At 41.3% G+C, this 22,979-nt stretch overlaps 2 protein-coding genes, 1 long non-coding RNA gene and 3 other non-coding genes across 6 annotated transcripts; 4 read left to right on the forward strand and 2 right to left on the reverse strand.

Moving 5' to 3' along the window:
* Positions 1-949: 949 nt before the first annotated feature.
* rab42a (RAB42, member RAS oncogene family a) lies at positions 950-9,266 on the reverse strand. The gene is made up of 2 exons (XM_055055865.1): positions 8,736-9,266; positions 950-4,586 (listed from the first exon to the last, which is right to left on the reverse strand). The coding sequence occupies exons 1-2, from the start codon at positions 8,948-8,950 to the stop codon at positions 4,145-4,147; spliced, it is 657 nt and encodes a 218-aa protein (XP_054911840.1). The 5' UTR covers positions 8,951-9,266; the 3' UTR covers positions 950-4,144.
* Positions 9,267-10,390: 1,124 nt separating this feature from the next.
* LOC129376285 (uncharacterized) lies at positions 10,391-12,119 on the forward strand. Its single transcript, XR_008607731.1, has 6 exons — positions 10,391-10,524; positions 11,013-11,062; positions 11,287-11,324; positions 11,490-11,543; positions 11,753-11,813; positions 11,965-12,119. It is a non-coding gene; the product is annotated as an uncharacterized LOC129376285 (long non-coding RNA).
* LOC129376413 (small nucleolar RNA SNORA16B/SNORA16A family) lies at positions 11,102-11,238 on the forward strand. Its single transcript, XR_008607765.1, has one exon. It is a non-coding gene; the product is annotated as a small nucleolar RNA SNORA16B/SNORA16A family (small nucleolar RNA).
* LOC129376414 (small nucleolar RNA SNORA44) lies at positions 11,580-11,707 on the forward strand. The gene has a single exon (XR_008607766.1). It is a non-coding gene; the product is annotated as a small nucleolar RNA SNORA44 (small nucleolar RNA).
* Positions 11,839-11,909, forward strand: LOC129376416 (small nucleolar RNA SNORD99). Its single transcript, XR_008607768.1, has one exon. It is a non-coding gene; the product is annotated as a small nucleolar RNA SNORD99 (small nucleolar RNA).
* On the reverse strand, positions 12,118-21,490 carry ctps1a (CTP synthase 1a). The gene is made up of 18 exons (XM_055055864.1): positions 21,259-21,490; positions 19,574-19,751; positions 19,336-19,506; positions 18,562-18,662; positions 18,341-18,457; positions 18,165-18,248; positions 16,501-16,581; positions 16,281-16,432; positions 16,056-16,188; positions 14,866-14,954; positions 14,693-14,787; positions 14,518-14,580; positions 14,394-14,437; positions 14,213-14,309; positions 14,082-14,137; positions 12,689-12,785; positions 12,474-12,618; positions 12,118-12,393 (listed from the first exon to the last, which is right to left on the reverse strand). The coding sequence occupies exons 2-18, from the start codon at positions 19,740-19,742 to the stop codon at positions 12,321-12,323; spliced, it is 1,767 nt and encodes a 588-aa protein (XP_054911839.1). The 5' UTR covers positions 19,743-19,751; positions 21,259-21,490; the 3' UTR covers positions 12,118-12,320.
* Between the last annotated feature and the right edge of the window lie 1,489 nt (positions 21,491-22,979).

Genomic DNA, 22,979 nt, shown 5'->3' on the forward strand with positions numbered 1-22,979 from the left:
TGTGAATGATTTGGGTTGAAAAAGTATGTTGAAACTGCGTATTTATTTTAACTGAGGTTACAGTGACTGTAAAATCTATTCACTTTCTTGAATGTTTTACCCATTGTGTTGCTTTCACAAATCAATTGTGAAAAATAAATCCTTTCATGTCAAAGTTAAAACAGATTTCTACATAACAAGGACCAACAAAAATATCAAATGAAATGTAATATAAAATAAGTGATTGCATCTATAAACATTTTTATTCACCCCTTTTATAGTGACTGCTCAAATTAATCGCAAGTTTTACTGAAAAAGAATAAAACCCAATATAATAATAGTAAGCAGGGCATGAAATCTGTCATTCACATAAAAAAAAAAAAGAAAAACAGCACAATGAATTGCTCTGGCCTCAGGCCAGAGATAAACAAGGAGTTTGTGGAGCTACAAAAATGAGAAATTCAGACCAAAACATCACTGTTCTACTTTATGTAAACCATAAGTGAATGATTTACATATGAAAAGGAAGGAGTTTAAAGCATGTTAGGTTAATTTGTGAAGAGAAATTTGAAAAATTTGTGGGCATTCAAAGCTGGTTGGGACACATCCCTAAAAGACTTGCAGCAGTAATTGTTTAGTATTGATGGTGTTGGATAATGCAAAAATTCCAATAGAATACATTACAGGTTGTGGTCATAATGTCACAAAAGTCTAGTTTTCACATCGAATGACTTATGCAATTTGTCCACTGGACAGGCTAAGTGGAAATTAAAAGGCAGTGCTGTAGCTACAACACATCACCCGTATATCTTGACTTGTAGACTGAGATGGATACCAGTATTGGGCAAGGTTAGGGTTTGGATTAGGCCACTCATGTTAACAAGTTCCAATAAAGACTGAAATGCAAACTCGTGTGTGTGAGTGTTGGTGATGGTGGGTGTAGGAGAACTACAAGTAACCAGTCCAAGTATGATATATTGAACATCTATTTATTTATTTATTCTTTCATCAGTCACTGAGATTACATCACCCCAAAAAAATCTTTAAGTGACAAATAAAAAAAAGTAAAGTCATGAATTCTAACCTCTGAGGAGTTTATGTGATTTATTTCCACTGGTGCATTTTCTTTATGAACAGTGATTTAGACCAAACAATTTGTACACCATAAAAGAACCTTAACATTTTCTCTTCTTCAAAGCCTTGTGCAAACTGGGAATAAAGTTTGGTGACAAATTAAAAAACATGTGATTATCACCAGAAATCATGTTTTCTGTGATACTCCTCACTAACAGCTGTACTAAACTAGCCTTAGCAAAATCTGACTGAGCCACTTTCTTGTTCTGACTTTCTAAACTTATTACTCAGCAAGTAGTTATACAGTTAATACTATTGCTGAATCTAAGATGATCTTAAAATAATTATGAATATGTATATGTAGCCTAATCAGATTAAAAATGAAGTGTGGTTCAAAACTTAACTGGCATGGCTGAGCAGATGCTGTTCCAACGTTTCTCCAGTACTCATCCTTGGGCTGAGCATAAAAACTGCTATCTGAGGCACACACCTATGAATGGCAACAATATTCTCCTATCACACTTCAAAGCCTAACATGCAGATTTCTGCAAAAACATAACTTATTTTTACACATTACCTGATAAGAGAAGCTGGGTTTGCAGTGGAAAGTGACAATGATTTGCATCGCCTGCATCGCACCTACTGCAGTAAATACGACTTGAGATGTTATTTTCAATTTTATTCTTAGTTGATTCCCATTGGTGGCTAATAAGGCATTTGATTAAAAAAATTGAGTCTTTCCGAAATAACATTTGATCGTTCTTCAAAGTGAAAAAGGCAGCCATCTTTATCTGCTTTGGGTAACAAATTGAACAGTTGGGTAAAGAAAGCAGTAGATTGAAATGATGGATTCAGTAAAGAATGGCAACATGTTTTTCATCATGTGCAGTTTATCCCTGCATAAAGGAGGAGACAAGGGAAAAGGTAACAACTGAGAAAAGTCAGAAATATTAATTTAAACGGAATCTATCAATGCAAAGAACCTGTGAAATAAAGTCTTCCTGTGCACTCAGAACATATCATACTGCATATAACATACATGAACAAAAATATATAGAACAGTGAATTTGAGTGTAAGAGTAAAAAATAAAGGGATGCTGCAGATGTATACTCGTCCTTATCTTACACTGTGCTATAACATATATTGTTTGGTGAATGAACTAAATATTCTATATTATAGAACAGAATAAAAGTCTGGCAATCTTGTGTTTGGTGGAGAAAGTTTAGTAGGTTGTGAAGACGAGTGAATTTCCAAGTTAAGAGTTCTGGGTCATCAGGCTGTTTGTTCAAAGCCTCTTTAGTCCAGAAGGAATTCTCAAACCTTGGAAGGCTGCATGTCATGTTTGCAGCTGCAGCTTTGTTGTAATTACATTTCACTCTTCACTGAATATGGCATTGTAGAAGGAAGAGTGCTGTTTAAATTAGTTATTAGTTTTGGGTCACTTTTAGGGGTGCACCAATTGCAGTTTTCTGGCTGATTACAGCTTGACAATCATTAAGAAACCTGACCTGGCCATTTAAATTTTGGCCAAAAAAGATTTTTCGTCTGAAATGTATAGAAGAAAATCGCTGATTTGGCAACGGTAGAGTTACTATTCTTAACTGCAGATATGCAGACATGAGCTAACAGGTTCACAATCCTGTTAACTTGCGAACCTGAATATATTTATGTTAATATGTCCTTTATTTAGAATAATTGGCTTATATTCACACCTTTTAGTACATGATCTGAGTTTGTGTCAAAGCTCAGAACGGTGTAAACCCACCCACAGACGATACCTAATCTCTACGATGTAAGATTTGACATTTTGTCAGCTTGAATGTTGTAAAATATGTGCTAATTTTATGATGATTGAAAGAAAAACTTAAAAAATAAGTAGAACAAGAAAAAGTTTTGTAGCCATGTAACAAGTGAGAGAAAACAAGTTTCATAGAGAGTGAGGAGTGGAGAAGCCTACTGAGAAATTCACCTACCAAGTAACACTGCCAGTGCCTCCATTTGGTAGGTTGAAGTTACTACAACTATAAAGCCATTCGCTTTCAACTGTGTGTTTCGGAAAGGGCTTAAAAGAGAATCTGGAGGAGGTTTTGTTTGAGTTACTTACTCTTGTATTTTTGTAAAATAAAAATGATTGAGAAATATTGCCAAAAAGTGTAACCTTCAGTTTTTCCCACTTGACACTGTGTGGGAACAAGGACACCAAACAAGTCTCACAGCGTCTCTCACAATTTCCTCATGATTCCAGTTTCCTTTCAAAGTCATCTGTGCAAATAAAACTGTTGGAGTTTTATCAATATTACCCTAAGTTAGTTAATGCTTACAGAAGAAACAAACAAAAAAATCAAAAATTATTTTCCTTTACCAATTTAAACAATTCTTAGTGAGACATGTATACTTCTAGTGTCCATCTTATTACTAGTGTTATTTACAGATGCCTCAAATGGAACCACTAAACTTCAGTACCATGGTCTGTCTGTATGTAAACATCTTAACCACAGATATTCTCAGATTCTGATGGTGTGCATCTATTTACAAGATGATTAAAGGTTCGAAATCAGTTTGGTGTTAGTGCACACAGTTTACAATAACAGGAGGAGCAGCACACCGATTTACACTTATTGCAGAATGCTGTGTCTCTTTACACTATTCACTCCAACAGCTTCCTGCGTTCTCTTTGCACACCATCTCTATAGTTTTTATAATCTACGAGAGTTACAACAGCATGTAGGCAAAACATTGCACAAACTTTGACAGGCAGACCTTACAATCATAAGTGCGTTTGCTCCTGTACTGAGAAGGGCATATGGCTAGGTTCTGTTTTTCACATTGGGTAAGGCTCTATGCTCCTGGTGTTATGCCTCACTATATAGATTCCAACTGCCAAAAAGACTGGAATGCCCATTTCCTTGCAATAATCCCAGCTCTTAGAGTGACCCAAACAAAGACAAGGGTACAAGTCACAAAGTAAGGAAGGAACAGTGGCTACATCACAGGGTTCTGATCCAGAGTGGTCTGGTTTCTATGGATGGCCGCAAGACAAAGTGAGATTTCAGTGCGATGGGACAGTTTATGAACACAAAGTATCAGCATTTAGCAGTGGCAGCCCTTCTCTGGGGAAGCAGTCGCAATTTCCTCTTCATCATCACCCGGGTAGAGGACCTTTGCAGTGAGGCCACTTTTAACGCCATCCCAGCCATCACGGGTAACAATCTCCCCCATCTTCATCAGCTCGAAGATATCTCTGGTCAGCAGCTCGAACGCCCGGTCCACATTGCTGTTGCACTTAGCCGATGTCTCGATGTAGCGAATTCCCAGATCGGCGGCAAGCTGCTCGGCCTCATCCCGGCTCACCTTGCGGTCCTTGTTGAGGTCGCTCTTGTGGCCGATGAGAATGTAGACCATGTGGTGGGGCAGGATGTGCTCGCTCACCTCCTTGTGCCATTCTCTCACATGGTCAAAGGTCTTGCGGTTGGTGAGGTCAAAGACTAGCAGCCCTCCAACAGAGTTGCGGTAGTATGATGTTGTGATGGACCTAGAGAAAAAGAAATGATTGATAAATCCATAACTCAGAACAAAGATATTCTTCGTCAAAGCAGAGCTTATGTATTGGTGTGCAGTAGAAAATTATTTACGGTGTTTCATTCCTAAAATGAGGGAAAGTAAGTCTGAGAAACTTATTTGAGGTAGAGGGTTTAGGGAAGTAAATTAAAAAAGTCTCATTGACTAGTAATAGACAAATCAAAGTTGTGCAGAATCCACTTCAATAGTTTCCGAAGCTCCATTTCTTCAGACACATATATTTCCTGCACTGGCAATCCTGCTTTTAGTGTAGGTCTGAGATTGATGTCTCTTTTGAGGTTCTCCAAACCAGTCAAGGACAATCCGATTCAAGGCTTAAATTCTTGTCAGATCAATAGTTGAGTCAGGTCTAGAGCTGGTTGAGATCAGTCCCTGTCTCGATATTTTACATAATCAGAGACAACCTGTATGTCAACTCATTTGATTTTGGAAGCCATTTTATAAGGTCTGAAAGAAAGTAATTTAACCAGCCTGTGTTGTGTGGGTTTCAAAGAACATTGATAATCAGCTTTGATAGAGACGGCATGATCTTACTGACAAACTATGACAAATTCAACCTCTACTTAGGTAATGTTCATTCAGTGGGGATAATAATCTATATTAATAAATACAATCTTACCCATACTGTCGGTTAATGGAGTTTTTTTTCTGCATGAAGGTTCTGTCAATGCTTTTTCTGAGAGGATTTTGTCTCTTTTTCCTTTCCACTTGTCTGAAACCAGCTCATTTATGTTTACTCCCAGTCGGTCGGAACAGATGCCCTCTCACACTGAGCCTGGTTCTGGTGCTGCTGGAGGTCTCTTCCTGTTAAAGGGAAGTTTTTCCTTTCCACTGTCACTACATATACATGGTCTGTATGTAGGATTGCTGCAGTCAATGACACAGTGCTACATGCTTGTTCAGGAGGAGTGAACGCTACAAGTCGATGATGCGACATAATCTGCTGAGTTTCCTTCAACAAAATTAATTTTACAAGTTTGAATAATAAACTGAACTTGATGACACTGATAACTAAGATCAGTTGAAATACAGTACTTGGCTTTTATTTTGACTGTATGATTGGATTGAATTGCCTTTACTTTATAAAGTACCTACTTCTACAATACTTCTTTTGAAATAAACAAAATCGAATAAAATCAACATTGAATGAGTCTTTTCTTTTTGATGTAAAATGAACATCCTCACGAATACTTTATGACCTTTAACCTTTCCTGATAATCAAGCCACAAAGCAAAAGTAATGTTGTGGTCGGAAAACAGAAAATGGAGAAAGAAACAGATTTCAACTGAGACCTCTCGATAATTCAGCAAGAAGAAAACTTGAAGGACTCAGAGACTCCAAGCACCACTACAGAGCGGACACACAATCAAATTGGGAGTGGATGTAGGATCTAAAGTTTCTACAGGTTGTTATGGAGACATGTTGATTTTAAGACACGGTCACTATGAGCAGCTATTAATACTAGGTAATTTGCTGCAAGCTTTTCCAGTTGGTTAAATTTTTAAAATAAAAACAACAAAAGCACATTCATGAGGTAAGAAGTTCTTAGCAGTGTGTAGATCAACTGGGGGAATGCCATCTGCTGTACCATCTGTACTGGCTGTCATGGTAACACTACATGTGGTATATGTGTGACGTCCCCAGAGTTTCATTATGGCATGTTCCAGCTCTCAACAGCTTCCTTGTCTGTATTCCTGATATAGCGATTACTTAGTCAGCATTTACAGAATTTAAGATGGCAGCAGATGTGCTACGCTAAATGCAACACTACTACAGTTCATAGTTTAAGAATGACATCAATAAATGGGCCTGATGGGAATAATGGGAAGAAGTGCAGCACAAACACTATGTTGGGACGCCGTCTGGATGAGACGCAACGTTAGCATCAGCCTGGTTACTGATTGGGAGACCAGAGAGTCAGAACCAAGCAGTGGTCTTCAACCTAATGATGAGCTCGGCAGATCTGGAGTTCCACTAGGTGTTGCTAATTGCTGCTGGCTAGTCTGAAGGAGCTGAGTGGGGGACTCGCTAGGAGGACTGCTCTGTGAGACAGAAACTCTGCAGCTCAGGGAAGGAATGAGCTGTAAAGGCGGAGCTAGGTCCACTCAGGCCTTTTGCACAGCTGAATGGTTGCCGTGGAGATTAAAGGATTTCTCAAACATGCATGAAAGGATCAAGGTAACATTCCCGGTATGTTTTTGATGATGGAATAAAATTATAGCATGATGTCAAAAACATCAGTTTTAAGTGATAATGTCCTTTTTAAATACAAATAAGATAGAAATACATCACTTTGGTGCAAAATGTCAAGCACAAAACTTAATATTTGGAAGCATTTCTTTCTGCTAACTCCTGCTTGTCCATAACTAAAACATCTATGTACCGTCAGCTTTTTAAGAGGACTGCACCCAGCTCTTCTGTTGCATAACCACACACTATCTACTGTGAAGAAGGAGAGCAGGGCTGGTGTATGAAAGCATTAGTCCTATAGCAGGACGACTATATTCACACCTTTTGATGTACAGGATGTGTGATGACCGGCTGAGGTCACAAGGCGAGCATGTTTACATGTTCACCAACCAATCAAAACGGCATCTGCTTTTAAAATTCACATCCAGACATTCTGGAAATATATTTTGATGAATTTGGGGACATAATTTAGAAAAAAAATAAAGATTTGTCTCTATAATTAGCGGGAGGGGAAAAAAATTGATGACATTTTTGTTTCTGGGCTGAACTTTGACAACAATTTATCACATTATAGCCAGAGATTTTTGTTTGTTTTATTTTGTTTTTTATGACACAGTGGAAGGAAAATAAGATGTAGTCTCAACATTCCTCTCAAATAAAAAACTTCTGAATTGTGTTTTGCCTTTGTACTCAGCCTTCCCAAGAGGAATCATCCTTTGAACTAACGCTCTGAGTTGTCTGTTTCCTGACTCTACCAGGAAGCAGACAAACCAAATTTCCGTTCAGTTTGATGACTGTGGGAGGCCAAGTTCACTCAGGTTTTGTTTTTGTCTGCAGAATGACCTTTGAACTGTCCCGTCTGAGAACTCTGGCTCAGCCAGATTGGAGAATAAAAATCTTTTTATTGGTGTTGCAACTAATGATTATGTTAGTAACTGATTACGCTAATAATTCATCAATTAACCAGATGAAAAATTTTTACATGTTGCAGTTTTTTTTTTTCATTTAGCCACTTCAGCCTTTTTTTTTTAAATAAAGGAATGCATGCAAAGATGCAAAGAAACAAATTCAATTTCTCTTTTTAAATAAGAAAAACTTTTTTGGGGGCTAAAAATGAATATAAGCATTCCTTTTGTAGCAAAAGATGCTACAAAACAATCAACATGTGAAAATCTCAGGCCTAACTGCTGGATAAGCCATACAGTATAGGGCTGACCTGAGGATTATATTTCTATTAACTGATGAATAATTGCACAGCAAAAGGTGCTTAATATGGGATTTTGTATGTTTGTTTTACAGAATTGGAGGTGAAGCTTAAACTGTCAGATGAAGAATTCCGGGAAACTGACAGCATTAATTCTGTTTTTTTTTTTTTTTTTTTTTTTGGGTAAACTACATTACAAGAAAAAAACAAACAAAAACAAAACAAGAAAAAAAAAAGGAAAAAAAAAAACAGAGTGGAATCCTTGAGCGCAGTGAAGCCTGATGGGAAACACCTTCAAAAGGAAAAGCAGATCTAAGAGCCGAGCTGCTTAAAGTCATTTCTGTCCGACAGCCCAGCAAGCATCACAAGCAGCAACAGCTGCTGACTGCTACACTAGTTACACAAATCTAGATTAGCTCGGACTCTGGCGTTGCCCTGGAGACCGTGGGACGGGATGATGGGGATTCAACCCGCGGCCTTAATAAGCGTAGACTCCCCATCATCCGCTGCCGTTCCCCCGGCCGGGCCGTCTGTCCTCACAGCCTCGTTACGATTCTCCACACCGAGGCAGAGGGACGGATCTGGGCGAAACCATGAGCGCACAGGGCGAGCTGCCACGCACAGGCCCGCATTAACCTAAACCTGGCTCATGATGGCTGCTGCTGCGTCGCGGCTCAGCATTCACGTCAGATCTGATCCCCGTCGTACCTGAACCGCTCCTGTCCGGCCGTGTCCCAGAGCTGCAGCTTGATTTTCACCCCGGGCTCGATGTCCAGCGAGCGGGCGTAGAAATCCACCCCGACCGTGGGATCCGCCACGTCGCTGTAAATCCCGTCCGTGAAGCGCTTCAGCAGCGACGACTTGCCCACGGTGGAGTCCCCCAGCAGGATGATTCGGAACTGGTATTGCCACAAAGTATCCATGGCATGACTAGAGGCAGAGATGCGGCGGTGGAGGAGGTGTTGTGTGTGTGTGTGTAAGTGAGTGAGTGTGTGTGTGTAGGGTGGGGGGATGCTGGGTGGGAAACAAAGCCGTGTGTTTTCCACGGAGCCCCGCTTGCTGCTGTTGCTGCTGCTGCTGCTGAGCGGTCGCAGCAATCATGTGACGGCTTCACCTCTGCTCCACTCCACACACACAGACCGGAAACTGGAGCAGGGACGGAACGGGCCAGGCGGCTTGTTAACAAAGCGTTTTAGTGGAGTATTAACCAGCTGCAGCCGTTATGTGGAGCCTGTAGCATGATGCTAACACAGCTTTATCTTTATTCCCCTCCGCTGGGAAACCAAAGGTCTGAGCGCAGAGCCGGAGCTGTCCGCGGTCCTGATCACTGATGTCACCCCCAGATCAAAACTGCTGCGGTGGTCACGTGGTGATCGAAACATTATTGGCGATAAAAGTTGCCGATACCTTATACTGCTTTGTTTAATTCTTTGGAAAGTCCAGTTTCTGTTGGTCAGTTGGAGGAAGTCTGGAACCAGCAGGACTTTTCCTGGAGCCGCTGCCTTCTGAACTGAGCCATCAGTTTAGAAGACGCTGATGGCTCAGTGGAATGCTGATATTCATTTTTAGTTAAATTTGATTTAATTTTTCATTTGATTAAAACAAAAACGTTTTTTTTTTCTGTGAGCCCTTCAGCTCAGAGCAGAAGGGAGGAGACCAAGAGCCTGATGGTCACTCTGTCAGAGCTGCAGAGTTCCACTGTGGAGAGAGGAGAAGCGTCCAGAAGGACAACATGTTCTGTGGACGGAGAGGCAGTCCTTCATAACAGCATCAACGCAACCAGTCTGGAGTTCATCAAGCGGCACCTGAAGGATCTCAGACCAGGACAAACAAGATTCTCTGGTCTGATGAGACAAAGGTTGAATTGTCTGGTGTGAAACACCCTGAATGAAAACCCGCTGCGGAGCGCATTGACCTCAGACCCCAAAGCACATGATCTCCACTTCTGAAAAGCTTCAGAACCAAACTGTGAATGTCCTAGAGGGACCAAACCAGAGTCCAGACATTGATCTGATTAGACATCTCAGGAGAGAGGTGAACATGGCTGACAGACGTCTCCATCCAACCTGATGGAGAAGAATGGAGTAAACTGCCTGAAGAGAGGACGGCTGAGCTGGAGGCTGAATATTGATTTGAACTTAGTAGTAGATCAAGTCTACAAGAATTGCCAGATTCTAATAGAACTTGACTATCTGACAGCTTTAGCTTTGTTTATTCCCCTAATACTGTCAACAACTAACATTATAAGTTAATTCAACTGCTGCAAGTATTCTTCTTCAGCAGGTACCTTCAGGAAGACAACTATTCGATGCATTCAAAGAAAAACACGTATCCCATAATGCCTCTGGGTCATGTGACCTACGAAGGCCAATCGGTTAGAGACTACAGCTTGTATAAAAGCAGAGGAGGTGGCGCATTTCCTTCTCTTTCTTTGAGATCCTCCCGAAAGTAGAAGTGAAGAAATGATAACAGAAGAAATAGCGGTTCTGTAGATCTGGTAAGACCTCGAGTTTAGCTAACATTATGCTGAACCTTAAAAAGCAACTAGTTGTGTTTAATTGTTGAGCTTAGGCTATTAGCTAATGAGCAAGCCAGGTAGAGCTAGCAGAAGAGGCTACCTCACTGGTTGCAGAGTGTGTTATTTTTAAGATTTATTTTCATCTGTATTTATAAATATCGCTGTCGAGGTCTGAACATAGTTTGAAACGTGTTTAGCGTAGCTAATTTAAAGTTAGCTATAGCATGACTGCTAACTTTGACCCACGTGCTCCGGCCTGCTCATTCCTCACGCGAGGACTTGTCGCGCAACAACCAAATCAGTTTACAGGTTCCGGTACCCGACTAAAACCCCTCATTCATTACCAATCCTCAGTACACCTTGAGTTTAAGTCGTTAAATGTAAGGTTTATCTGTAGTGTTGCTGTAATCGTCTGGATTAGCATGTGGAACCGGCCTCATGTAACTGTTGTTGTGCTCTACCTGCAGCTTGCAGTCTTTGGCGTCTCTGCAGTTATGGATCTGGACCCTAGACGCAGGTACGTTCTGCACGGCAGCCGCTCATCCCAATCCAACAGTCAGGCTCCTATCGAAGCCGGTCATGCTCTGCTGTAGCAGTGGCCGGTCAACAGGAAGCCCAGATGAAATCTTTCACCGACGGTCGCTGATCAGTTGAATAGTAACTGCTCCAGCAACATTTAGGGAAAGGACATCTGGTCTCTGTAGAGGTCAGATTATGACGTCATGTTTCCGTTCTGATCAGGTCAGGGTCAGCGCTGGAGGAACCACGTGCAGGTCCAGGTGAGCCCCAGAACCAGCTGCTCTGGCTGACGGTCCAGGCTGTGATGATAAACTTGCCCTCACTGATTATTGATCTGACTGAGTTTTTGTTTACTGAGCCTTAAGTCTCGTCAAACGCATGGAAGTGTGATTTATTCAAAAGCTGACCTAAGTGTTTGTGTTTAGGTGACGAACCTGGCTGATGCAAACATGAGCTGGATGGAGACTGTACAGATCCAGGTAATGCTCCTCACCTCTGCAGCCATTGGCTAACAGCAGCATGCTATCCTAAGGATCTGAGCTGCCTGTGGCTCATGGTTCTCCAAATGCATGCAAGAGTATGGGGCGGTCTTTGACTGCTGAGGCCCCTCTGCCTCCAGCAGCCACTCAACCATCCTACAGGTCAGCAGACAGGTCAGAACCACTGACTCTTCATTGTTCTTTTTCAGAAGGGATAAATGTTGGCGTCCAGGTTGACTGGGAAGTGAGTGCTGGCTCTGCCCTCTAAAGGTATGAACCAAACACTGCTGTAATGTCTGGTCTATGATGACTCTAAAGTGAGCAGACTGCTGGATGAAGCTTGCGGATATGGGACTGAGATCAGACTTAATATTTAGTGTATTTAGATGATTATCAAAATTAAAAATGTCTCTTGTTTCAGATGTTGGTGTGAGAAGATCACCATGGAGACCAGCTGCAGGCCAGGAGTACAGAAAGCTGCTGCTGCTTTATTTGTGCAAAGAATCTGTGACAAACAGTGAAATTGATGCTATGAAACTGTCAGCTGTTGGGTTGGAATAAAAACCACTGAAAATACTTGATGTTTCTGTTTATTTGATTTTCTACATGCTTTAAAAATGTACAGAAACATGAGGCAATATTTACAGTAAGGCCACAGGAGAACAGGTGAACCACTCCATTACTGGATGAGTACTGGAGTGGTTCATGACTGGCTCATACAGAGTTCACACTAAAAGCAGCTGGCACGGCACAGCCAGTATTGAAGTTGATGCAGAATCAGTAAATGGTGGGAATCTCAGATATTTCAGAGTCTGGGGTGCTGCTGCCACTCCGGTCACTGTACACATCCCTGGAAATGACACACTTTCAGATTGCAAGCTTTTTTTTTTTTTTTTTTTCACACAATGAGCAGAAAAGCTGTGGGGTTACCGTGGAGACAGCCGGCAGCCTTTCTGTAGATAACCCTGGAGCTTCCCTGCAGCTGCCAGCAGCAGGCCCAGGTAAGGAGGAGACGGCTTGATGGGCCGAGACGTAAACTCTGGGTGGTACTGCACTCCAACGAAGTACGGGTGATCTGGAAGACTGAATCCTTTAGAATCTGGAACCAGACAGCTAGAACCGAGCCAACAGGTTTTTGGTCTTACCGTCGAGTTCTATGATCTCCATCCGCTCTCCTTCCACATCTTGTCCAACGAAGCGGAAGCCTTTGTCTTCAAAGTGACTCTTAAGTTCAGGGTTTACCTTAAAAGAAGACAGTGTAATGTCAAATGAAACTAATGTGCAATTTAAGTGCTTATTTGAATATCACTTCACTATTCCGTTTATAGACAATGTTGCCAGATTGGGCAAGTTTCCACCTGACTATTGAGATTGCTCTGAGTGTGCAATCTCAACGTTCAATGACAAGTCGCATTTCATCAGACTAAGCCAGACATGGTAAATGATGGCTGAAAATTACGCAAGTACGAAAGCAATCAGTCAGTGAAGCATTTCACAATCCATCCACTCCTGGCTCCAACTCCACATCTCTACAGAAGTTTGAGGCAGTGCTCTATAAAAGTCCATTGCCTGTATTTTCTTTATGTTGTGAGAATACAGTTATCTGAATAATTAAAACTGATCCATAAAAGGCACCTTCCAACATCACTTCCATATTAAGTGTGTCGTCTACAATCTTCTACACACGTAGGTTGCTTTGAGGTCACGAACTGTTCAAGCATAAATCTGACTGCGGTTGAATTGAGGCAGCTGCATGAACAGCTATGAAAAAAATTATATAAAAAATCTGAAATGAGCATCAAGATCTTTTTACACATGAAAGCAGGATTTCCCCCAGAAAACTAGATAAGCCTGGTGGTCGGGGCGCCAATGTGGTCCACCGTGTTTTTATACTAAAAGATGTTAAGTAAACAGGAAAAGTAAAAATATTACTGTGTAATAATATGTAACTGGAAGACATCGCCAGTGTAACAATATTTAAACCCACATTTGATAGTCTTAAAAACAACAAATCCAGTAACATTTAGCACATACTGTAGGGTTGCTATAATATCCAAGTTAATGTATTGTAAATTGTTCTATTATTGTTTATTTGGTAAAACAGAGTTTGTTTGCATGAGAAAGTGCACAGTGTTCATTGTTGAAAATGTCTGGCCTGTGGACTTTGTAGTGTTAAAATAGTGTGTGAAATTTACAATAAATCTGGCTGAGCAAAAGTATGAGAGTATGAGGAAGGGACATGTGTGCCCATGCATATGATGTGGCTCTTTGCGGTAACTTGGTAAAAAATGTGGCTCTTGGTCTTTGTCTGGTTGGCCACCCCTGGTCTCGTTTATGTGACGAGTTTCTCAGATCTCCGCGCACATTAACTCTGTCTGACTAAGCGGACAAAACATTTGATATGGTTCGACGTTTCATACCGGAAAAAAAATTACACTAAAAATAATAACAAAATAATATAAAACCAGCATGATTTTATATTATGCTAAAGAAGAAACAAAAAAAAGACTTGGTATGGTAAAACTGCTATGTTTTTACCTCAAAGCGATGTCTGTGCCTCTCCTCCACATATTCTGCATCTCCATAAAGTTTCCCTAGAAGACAGAGCAGTCATTAGCAACAGCAGCAATAATCAACAACCTGACAGTGAGCAATTAGAGGCTCCCTACGCATAATGCTGTTGCTGGTTTTGAAAACGGTCCGCCTCTTCCCCAGCCTCATGGTTCCGCCCATCTGCCCTGGGTTATGCTCTGGCATGTCGATTACCTGGCAACATGACAGCCAACAATTAGTCTAATCCACAGGAGGCGAAGCAGCCAGAGATTACTGCTGAACGGGAGGAAGACCCACCACATTATGCTTTGTCTCTGGGTCGAACTCAGTGGAGTTAGCATCTACAAGTCACACAGAATGAGAGCTTATGGATGGTTGGTTAAAAGTTTGACTTTGTAAAACGTGACACCACCAGTCATACCTGGCCAGCCCAGCACGTTCCTGGCATATTCACACACAGCCAGCTGCATTCCAAGACAGACCCCTGCAGAGGAACAACCAGTCAGTCAGAGATCAACATGTTTTATTCTAATGAATCGGTGAAATAGTGTACAGTGAACAGTCACTGCGTTGGACTGTCAGTCAGTGACTCTCACCTAGGAAGGGTTTCCTCTGCTTCCTTGCCCAGTTGATGGCGTGAATCTTCCCCTCAGTTCCTCTAACACCGAAACCCCCCGGAACAAGGACGCCACTAAACACAGGAGGACGTTAAATGTGTGTCCTTTAAACTTGGAAGCTGCATGCACTGCACGTAATACAGGAAACTCACTCAGCGCTGCAGAGTTTCTGCCATGCATCATGGTACTTCACTGGTTCCTCCTGCAGGGTGGCCGGCTCCAGAGACGCCGAATCGATGTACTGAAAACACGAGGCACCATTTAGACAACAGTCAAGTCTGGGCTTGCCATATCAGGGGCAACGATGAGGGGCAGTGTGAGATGTTTGACAGCAGGCTCTAGGAAAATCCAGTTCAATCAAATACACTTTATTTGATTTGACTTTTTATCCTATATCAATTCCAACAAACTTGGAGCCGAAATGGGGCCCCATGTTTACCTCAACATCAACCTGATGCTGCATTCCAGATGTAGTCAGAACTGGGATGATCAACCTGATTTTCCAGTCGGAACGTGGGAGAAACTCTTACTGTAACCAGATAGGAGTTGTAAGGCTGACCGCTCCTAGCATCAACAGTAGCTAGCTGAGTGGAAAAATGTTTATTTTATAAGACACACAAGTAAAAGTGTGTCTATATTCAGTGTGATTGATATGAAGCACATGCAACTCTAAACTGAACAGATTAAAAAAATAGTGTTTGCTGATGGAAAGTAAAGCTTAAAATGATATTTCTAAGAGGTATTGCGGACAATTTATGTTGATAAGCTTCGGCCATGTTAAAATTCAGACTGTGCTGTGACCTCAAGTCTGACATCAAACCCAACGAAGCTAGAACTCTGCGCTTTGTTCCAACTTCGAAGCTCAGAGTCAGACTTGAAGAATCTCTTTTTCAGGGATAAATGTGCTTGGTCCGCTTCCTAGGGGTCTTGGGATCCAAATGCCTAAATCCTTTTTGGCGTTCACAGTGGGTGCATATCTTAAACAAGTCTGTCACTGCGATTGAATTATTCTCCACGGTTTCTGACAGTCCGATGGCGTGCCTCATTTTGTTTCCTCCATTTTCCCTCTACTTCTTTCCACGGAGCATGAGAATTTAAAAAATAAACAGTGACAGTGATGAACAGTCACTGCGTTGGAACGCAGCACAGGAATGAGAGGAAACTTTTCTGACTAAAGATTAAACTATCCCCACTAATATGGCGATAGTTTATTTGAATACAATACGCTTCACGATATCCATGTATTTGAGCTACTCAGTGCAAACATCCAACTTTAAGTGAACACATCAGCCTAATGTGACGACTGAAACTCCTGACCGGTTCACAGTGGGAGTGAACACACCTTAACCTCCAGTTTGTGGCTGATGGCCAGAGCAGAATGTTCCAGAGCCTTTATAACTGAAGCGTAGGAATCTGAGAACTTGATGTACTTCCCCACCAGAGCTATGGAGCAATGCTCCAGCAGTCTGTCAGACCTGCAACCACAACCACACCATCAGTATCAGCTCAACACCTGACTCTCTGAAGAACGGTGACCAATATTCCTCCAGAAGCTCTCACTGCCCACCTGTCTGACATCTCCTTCCACTTGGTGAGCATGGTCCTGGTCTTGGTCTCGATGGGCATATTGAGTCGGCTGCTCAGGTAGCCCACCACGCCCTGATCCTCCAGCAGAAGGGGGACTCTGTAAATGGACGAGACGTCATGGACGCAGATGACCTGCAGAGAAGGGGGAGGTTTAGAACCACAGCAGAACATAGAGACTCAGACTGCAGCACTCCACCAACCTGCTGAGGCTCTACGTGGCAGAACATGGAGATCTTCTCTTTCACTGAATTCTCCAGAGCCGTGGTGCAACGGCACATGATCTGGAAGAGGTGGGACAACAGAGATGAGATGGGATGTCCTCAGAAAGGCTAAAACTACAAATGGATGCTCGAAAAGCTCATCCAGAGCTGGTACAGTCACACTGGTTGACCTTTTATCTCTAAAACATCTCATTTACAGCTGTGTCAGTGTTGGACCTGCTGGTTTTGCTCTGATAAAATAACTTTGAAGAATCTGCTGCCATCCTGAATCAGCACCGCTGGTCTACAACGCTTCAACTGGTCTACAACGCTTCAACTGCTCATGTGACAGTTGGAGGTTTCAGCCATGGAACATTATGAACATTTGCAGCTGTGTCTCAATGGGCATGTTGCTCTTTGACATAGACACAAGGCAATAAACCCATTTTAGAGATTAATTGCTATTTGTAGGAATTAGATTTTTAGTGAAAATAGATTTTTGCATTACAATCCATCAAGCTGGAGTGCTGGGAGTCAATCCACCAATCAACCCAACATTCTGACTTATCCTTGTAGCTCATAGCTTTGACATCATTGAACTTAAACGACAAAATTGGTGCCAGAAATAAAAATGGCAGATTTGTGACCTTGACCTTGTTTAGCAGTTGCACAGCAAATAGTGTACTAAACACCTCTCACTATTTTCTCTTCAGCGTATTTCATTAATTTTTCATTTTATTTATTTATCTTTTTACTTTATGTATACATGTTTTGTCTCACTTGGTGATATTAATAAAATACCAATAGCCTGTTCAGGTGCATTCAGTGCACCTGAACAGGCATTCAGGTGCACTGAATGCCTGTTCATCAGTACAAACTACTTGTTTTGTACTAGTTTTCCTTCATCTGTATCTGTGTCACACAGATGTGACTTATGTGGTATAAGTAGAAATGTAATGCCCCATTTTTCTGAATATATATAAAAATATATAATATACTATAATAGTCTGAAAAACATACCAAGGATTAGATAAAATGGAATAAATTAAAAAGAATGACTCAAACAGAATATAAAGGTAGCTACGGAGCACTAGAAGGGTAGAAGAAAAAAGTGGATTTTGGATGACATGTCCCCTTTAAGAAAAGAAAGGGAGAAAACAAGAAAGCCGACAGAGAGACGATGGACTCTCTAACTTTAAAATCTTGAGAGTTTGGGCCATTATTAAAACCTACAACCAATGAAGAAGAAATCCAGTTCAACTTCAATGATTCATCAATTGAATAGAGTACCTTGATTATTGAGATTCCTTGAGGCAAATTACGTGCCTCCAAGCGCCATTAAATTAGGTTTAGCGTCATGTGTTGATTATTTATGTTGCACTACTCTCTTACTTCCACCAATGTGATAAATGCTAAGTGCTGTTAGCACAACGGAGGGAGACTGACCTAACAACCATTTTCCCTCAGACATATCTGCCTTTAACAGTTTTTGTTTTATTTTATCAAATTTATATTTGATTACTTGTCAGAATAATTGATAGATTATTAAAATAATCGCTTACACCAGCCCTATTTCAAATTACTGTTGCTAACATGCAGCTAGCCACAAAAACTGTTGTACTGTTACCTGGACTCTAATGGAGGACATGCTTCTGTTAACTCACCAGGTCAGGAGAAAGGCCCAGGCCCCTCAGCTCTCTCACGCTGTTCTGCGTTGGTTTCGTCTTCTGCTCTCCTGTAGCACTGGGCTATCCCCAACAAACACACACACGAGGAAGAAGCAGTGAGCAGCAGGGTTCCCAATTAAATGGCGTGAGGTGGTTAGCGGTTTGCGTCCTACCTGTGGTATCAGACTGACGTGGATGTTACAGAAGTTCTCCCTCTTCACTTTAAACTGGAATTGCCTGAACGCCTCGATGAAGGGCATGCTCTCAATGTCTCCGACAGTTCCTCCAAGCTACAAACGCAATCAGAGATCAGGGTTGACCCTCCCAACAGGCTTTTTAACAGCCATCAAAACCCCTGCAATAAAACCCAACAGCTGCAAACCGCAGAGCTTACCTCTATGACGCAGACTTGAGGCTCTGTTTCATCACCGTCGACGGGAATTTTGGCCTGTTTCACCACCCACTCCTGGATGGCATCTGTAATGTGTGGCACCACTGGAAAACAAAGTGCAACAGGAACGTTAGTGCGACCCAGATCCGATCACTGAGTTCCTGCTCAGGATCAAAACATGGTGATCATGAGCAACATGTTAATATTTTAGAACTACAGACTGGTAGGAGGTAACGTGTTTAGTTTTTCACATGCAGGAATTCAGCCGGTTGAGGACAAGAGACTGTCCACTCAATGCACAAATGATGGAAAGGGACATTTCTAAATGAACATTTAAGGCAAAATGGCTTCCTTTAAATCTTCTTGAATATAGAAACAGTGACAACTCAGAATCTTCATACATAACTGAGACAATAAAACATTTTTTTAAAATATGTTTTATGAAAACATGCAGACAGTTTTTGACATGGGAGTTATGGGCAGCTGCCCAGGGCGGCATCAGCCTTTTTGATGCCTCCTCTAGATATTTTGGTGTTCCAAAGTATCTAGAAAATAAAATATCTCATCTGTCAGTTGAAAAAGCAGCTGAACAAGTTTTCTCCTACTTGTATGCATGTGTAGTGGAGTAAGTTTTTCTTAGTTTCCCCATTCCTGCAAGAACCATAACTAGTACATATTTATATTCAGAGATAGGTACAGTGATTAATCAGAGTGCTAGAGTCTGATTAGATTTTTTAATAGATTGACAGCAACAGTTTTAACCCTGGACTCATTTACCTTGGACTGTCTTGCCCAGGTAGTCGCCCCTCCTTTCTTTGTTGATAACCGACTGGTAGATCTTCCCGGTGGTCAGGTTGTTGTCTTTTGTGAGCCGGATGTCGAGGAAGCGTTCATAGTTGCCCAGGTCCAGATCCACCTCGCCGCCGTCGTCCAGCACAAATACTTCACCTGGACACCAGGACAAAGTGAGACAATCGTACGCCACGGCGGTAAACTACCGGGCCTGCGGACGTACCGTGCTCATACGGCGAGAAGGTTCCGGCGTCGATGTTGATGTACGGGTCAATCTTGATGGCGGTCACATGCAGGCCGCAGGACTTGAGGATGGTGCCCACGCTACTCGCGATGATCCCTTTCCCGATGCCAGAGATGACGCCGCCCGTTACCAGGATGTATTTCATCATGGTGCTTTACTGCCCGGAGACAGAATCAGGCACGGTTCTCATTCCAACATTGTACTTTACAAGTAGCAGATAACACTAACTTAACACCAACACAAAGTATGTTTATTGAATATTAGACTGGGCAGACATTAGGTCAAGAGTGTGCTAATGGTGTTGAGGACGCCGTCTCAACCTCTGACACACTAACTGGCTTTCAAAATGATGTACTTTAACTTTATCAAAAATATTTACAACTTTTATCCCTTTACTATTTTATACCAATCTATTAAAAAATACCAGGAAAGCATCTTTCAGTTTTCTGCCATTTGCTTTGACAAAATTATAAAGTAAGCCCCCAAATAACTAAATAAATAAATATCTAAATGCTCCTGGGGTAGGTAATGCAAATTGTATTCCCCACAAATTGAGGCCAAAGGAATTTGATTTACTGAAGCAAAGGTAGAGTAATGCTTAACAATAGAGTGCAAACTGGTGTTTATCTGATTAAATAGCTGTGCTCAGTAAGAATTCAATAGTTGAACTTTGAGTTGTGGGGGTTTTTCTTGCTGCTGTTGTGCTGGGCTGCATTTTACAATGCATTATGATGATGAATATTACGAAAATCAGCCGTTTTGAACAGCTGAGAACAGCGCATCTTCGAAAACCACTTCCACAGATTTCAATGCAACCTGAAGGGCCAAAGCGGACCCCAGAACGTCTTTAGCCTTAATGTGCAGCCTTAATACATTAGCTTTGTTTCTCGCTGCTCGTTCAAATGTAATCGTTTGTTTTGAGATAAATAACTTTTTTACTTATTCCCAGTCTCGCTTGCCGGTTAAAGTTTAATTCATTAATTAAAACCAAATGAAGCAAGGAATACGTTCTAAAACAAAAATGATGCTGCTTAAGTATAAAGATAAAGAAAAAAAAACATCTGGTTATTAACCGGATTCCTGGTCAATAACACAGGAACTAAATTGATGCGGTATTTTCCCGGCAGAAAAAGCTGGGCATTCTTGGTGTGCTCGATTACTTTTGCGTTGCAGTCCTGAGGGGCGGAGAGTCAAGCACTATGAGGAAAACGAGGCAAACCGCTCGTCCCAGTTAACCCTGTGGAGAAATATATGTGTAGGACCAACCTAATGCCGCGACTACAGTTAGCTTTTTGCTAACGGAACACATTAGCAATGCTTCGCAGTAGCTCTATATTGTCACATAGTGAAAAATATTGATGAAACACTTGCGTAAAAAAAATCATAGAACACACTCCGTCTGTAATCTCGCTAACGAATTAGTGAGTACACTGCTTTCAAATTAAGAGCCAAGTTAAAACACAGATTATTCCGACCCGCGTTACAAACTCTGTTGTGTTTAGAGACGTGACGTACATTTGAACCTAAACTACAATTGCCTACGCAATTTACGTATTTGGAAATAGTTGTATTTAAGCGGATGCTTAACCCAAGTACAGCTTGTAACCTAACTTGGTACAAGCTAACCAACAACCCCGTCTAGAGTGCATCACATTTCAACTTACCGAAAATAATCCTCAACGATGGCGTCCTACTTTAAAAAAAACAAACAGCTACAAAGAGGTCCAATAGACCTTTACTCGGCGAATCAGTTTCACGTCCCAAATATTGACGTTTTTCGTAAAAATGCCTCCTCATATAGCTATCGACCCCCTCAGATTGTCTCAACACGTGTTGGAAGCACGATACGGCTGCTACATCACTGATGACAGTCCTGTGCTGCCTTCACGGCCACCTCGAAACGAACAGTGCACGAGGACGTTTTCTGAACACTTATTCTGGGAGGGTTACTGTGGAAATGATTATATGTATTAACTTCCGGTACAAATAGGAGTCGGATATGCCGCCTGCTGTCAGAAAGCTGTTCAGAACAGAGAAACCTAACCATGATTAACCAGTTTATATATTCAGATGCTAAAATGAACATGTGCCCAAGGAAATGTACAATTGAGTTACCCAGTGCTAACTACAGGACTGGTTAAAATGTCCAAGTTAGATCTATAAAAGTACAAAAAGCAGATCTGTGATGCCATTCTACTTAAAAGCTCTACTCAGTCATTCAGCCTATATTTGTTACACTACAAACAGAATGTTGTACAATGCTTTCTGTACCATAGGATGGAAACTGTCTGATGTACCTTACAAACTTTATTACTGCATCTATCACCATGAGCCACACTGGATTTTCAGTGGTGAAAAACCTTTGACTTTCTTACTTTGATTTCTAACTTATTTATATTTTGTGGAAATCGCGACTTGTAGCCTCAAACAAAATACACCAATCATTCTTTGGCTTTAAAGAGTATGAAATAAAAGCAAGTCTATTCAAGATCTGGATTTATTCTGTGTTAAACAGTAGATGGTGACAATATAGTCATAGTGAGCCATGCCTATTTCGAAATTTTTCCATTAATTGTATCTCCAAACATTTTGTAGAAACTTTGCCAATTTGCGTATTTTTTTAAAATATTTGAAAGAAAATGCAGCCTGGGAAACTGAAATACCTTGACACAATGCCACATGGCGCACGATTGGCTGGCAGCCGGTCCTTGGAAGTCTGCATTAATACATATTATTAAGTTACACTTAGTGCTCAAACTACAGCAGTGGGAGACTCAAATATTTATGGATTTCAGTAAGTATACCGACTATATAAAATGTGACAGCTTCATGTAAGTTTCATATTGATTTAGAGGTACCTCTGCCACTTGTGGAGAGGGAACATGTTGCTTTAGAATTTGAGTACATAAAATGCAGCTAGTGTCTCCAAATTGCACTAGGAGACACACCTAGTGTAATTTGATCAGACAAATCCACTGGTTTAGTAGGAAACCATTCCCAGATATGAATTGAGAATTCCAAGGTACATTGAATACACCATAAAAATGAAGGAGATGTTTACAAGAGAGGGAGACACACCAAGTGCTTACATCAAAGTTTGATGGGCAGTTGTCACAACTTGAAATATTTGATTTAATCACTCCCATTGATTAAAGTTCTTTATTTGAAAAGAACAGTGATTTACTTTTTGTTATGCCATGCTAACCTTGGCATGTATCCCACCAAACTTGATAATATGAAAACATTACTGTTGAAATTGCTTTGTAGGTTTGAGAGAATGTTACTGAGCATGTACAGAATGACATTCCTCACTCAGCTGGCTTGAAACAAGGAGAGGAACCCAGCCTGTTCCAACTGTGCTTAACCCTTCTGACCCCCCTTCTGT

The sequence above is a fragment of the Poeciliopsis prolifica genome, unplaced genomic scaffold (genome assembly GCF_027474105.1).
Source record: "Poeciliopsis prolifica strain line A6 unplaced genomic scaffold, Auburn_PproV2 SCAFFOLD043, whole genome shotgun sequence".
Classification (NCBI taxonomy): domain Eukaryota; kingdom Metazoa; phylum Chordata; class Actinopteri; order Cyprinodontiformes; family Poeciliidae; genus Poeciliopsis; species Poeciliopsis prolifica.

Coding starts and splice junctions, on each gene's coding strand:
- rab42a (XM_055055865.1), bottom strand. CDS start 8,950: ATGGATACTTTGTGGCAATACCAGTTCCGAATCATCCTGCTGGGGGAC. Junction 4,587..8,735: donor GCCGGACAGGAGCGGTTCAG/GTACGACGGGGA, acceptor CTTTTTCTCTAG/GTCCATCACAACATCATACT.
- ctps1a (XM_055055864.1), bottom strand. CDS start 19,742: ATGATGAAATACATCCTGGTAACGGGCGGCGTCATCTCTGGCATCGGG. Junction 18,458..18,561: donor CTCAAGTCTGCGTCATAGAG/GTAAGCTCTGCG, acceptor TTGCGTTTGTAG/CTTGGAGGAACTGTCGGAGA. Junction 14,310..14,393: donor CAGAGACAAAGCATAATGTG/GTGGGTCTTCCT, acceptor TCATGTTGCCAG/GTAATCGACATGCCAGAGCA.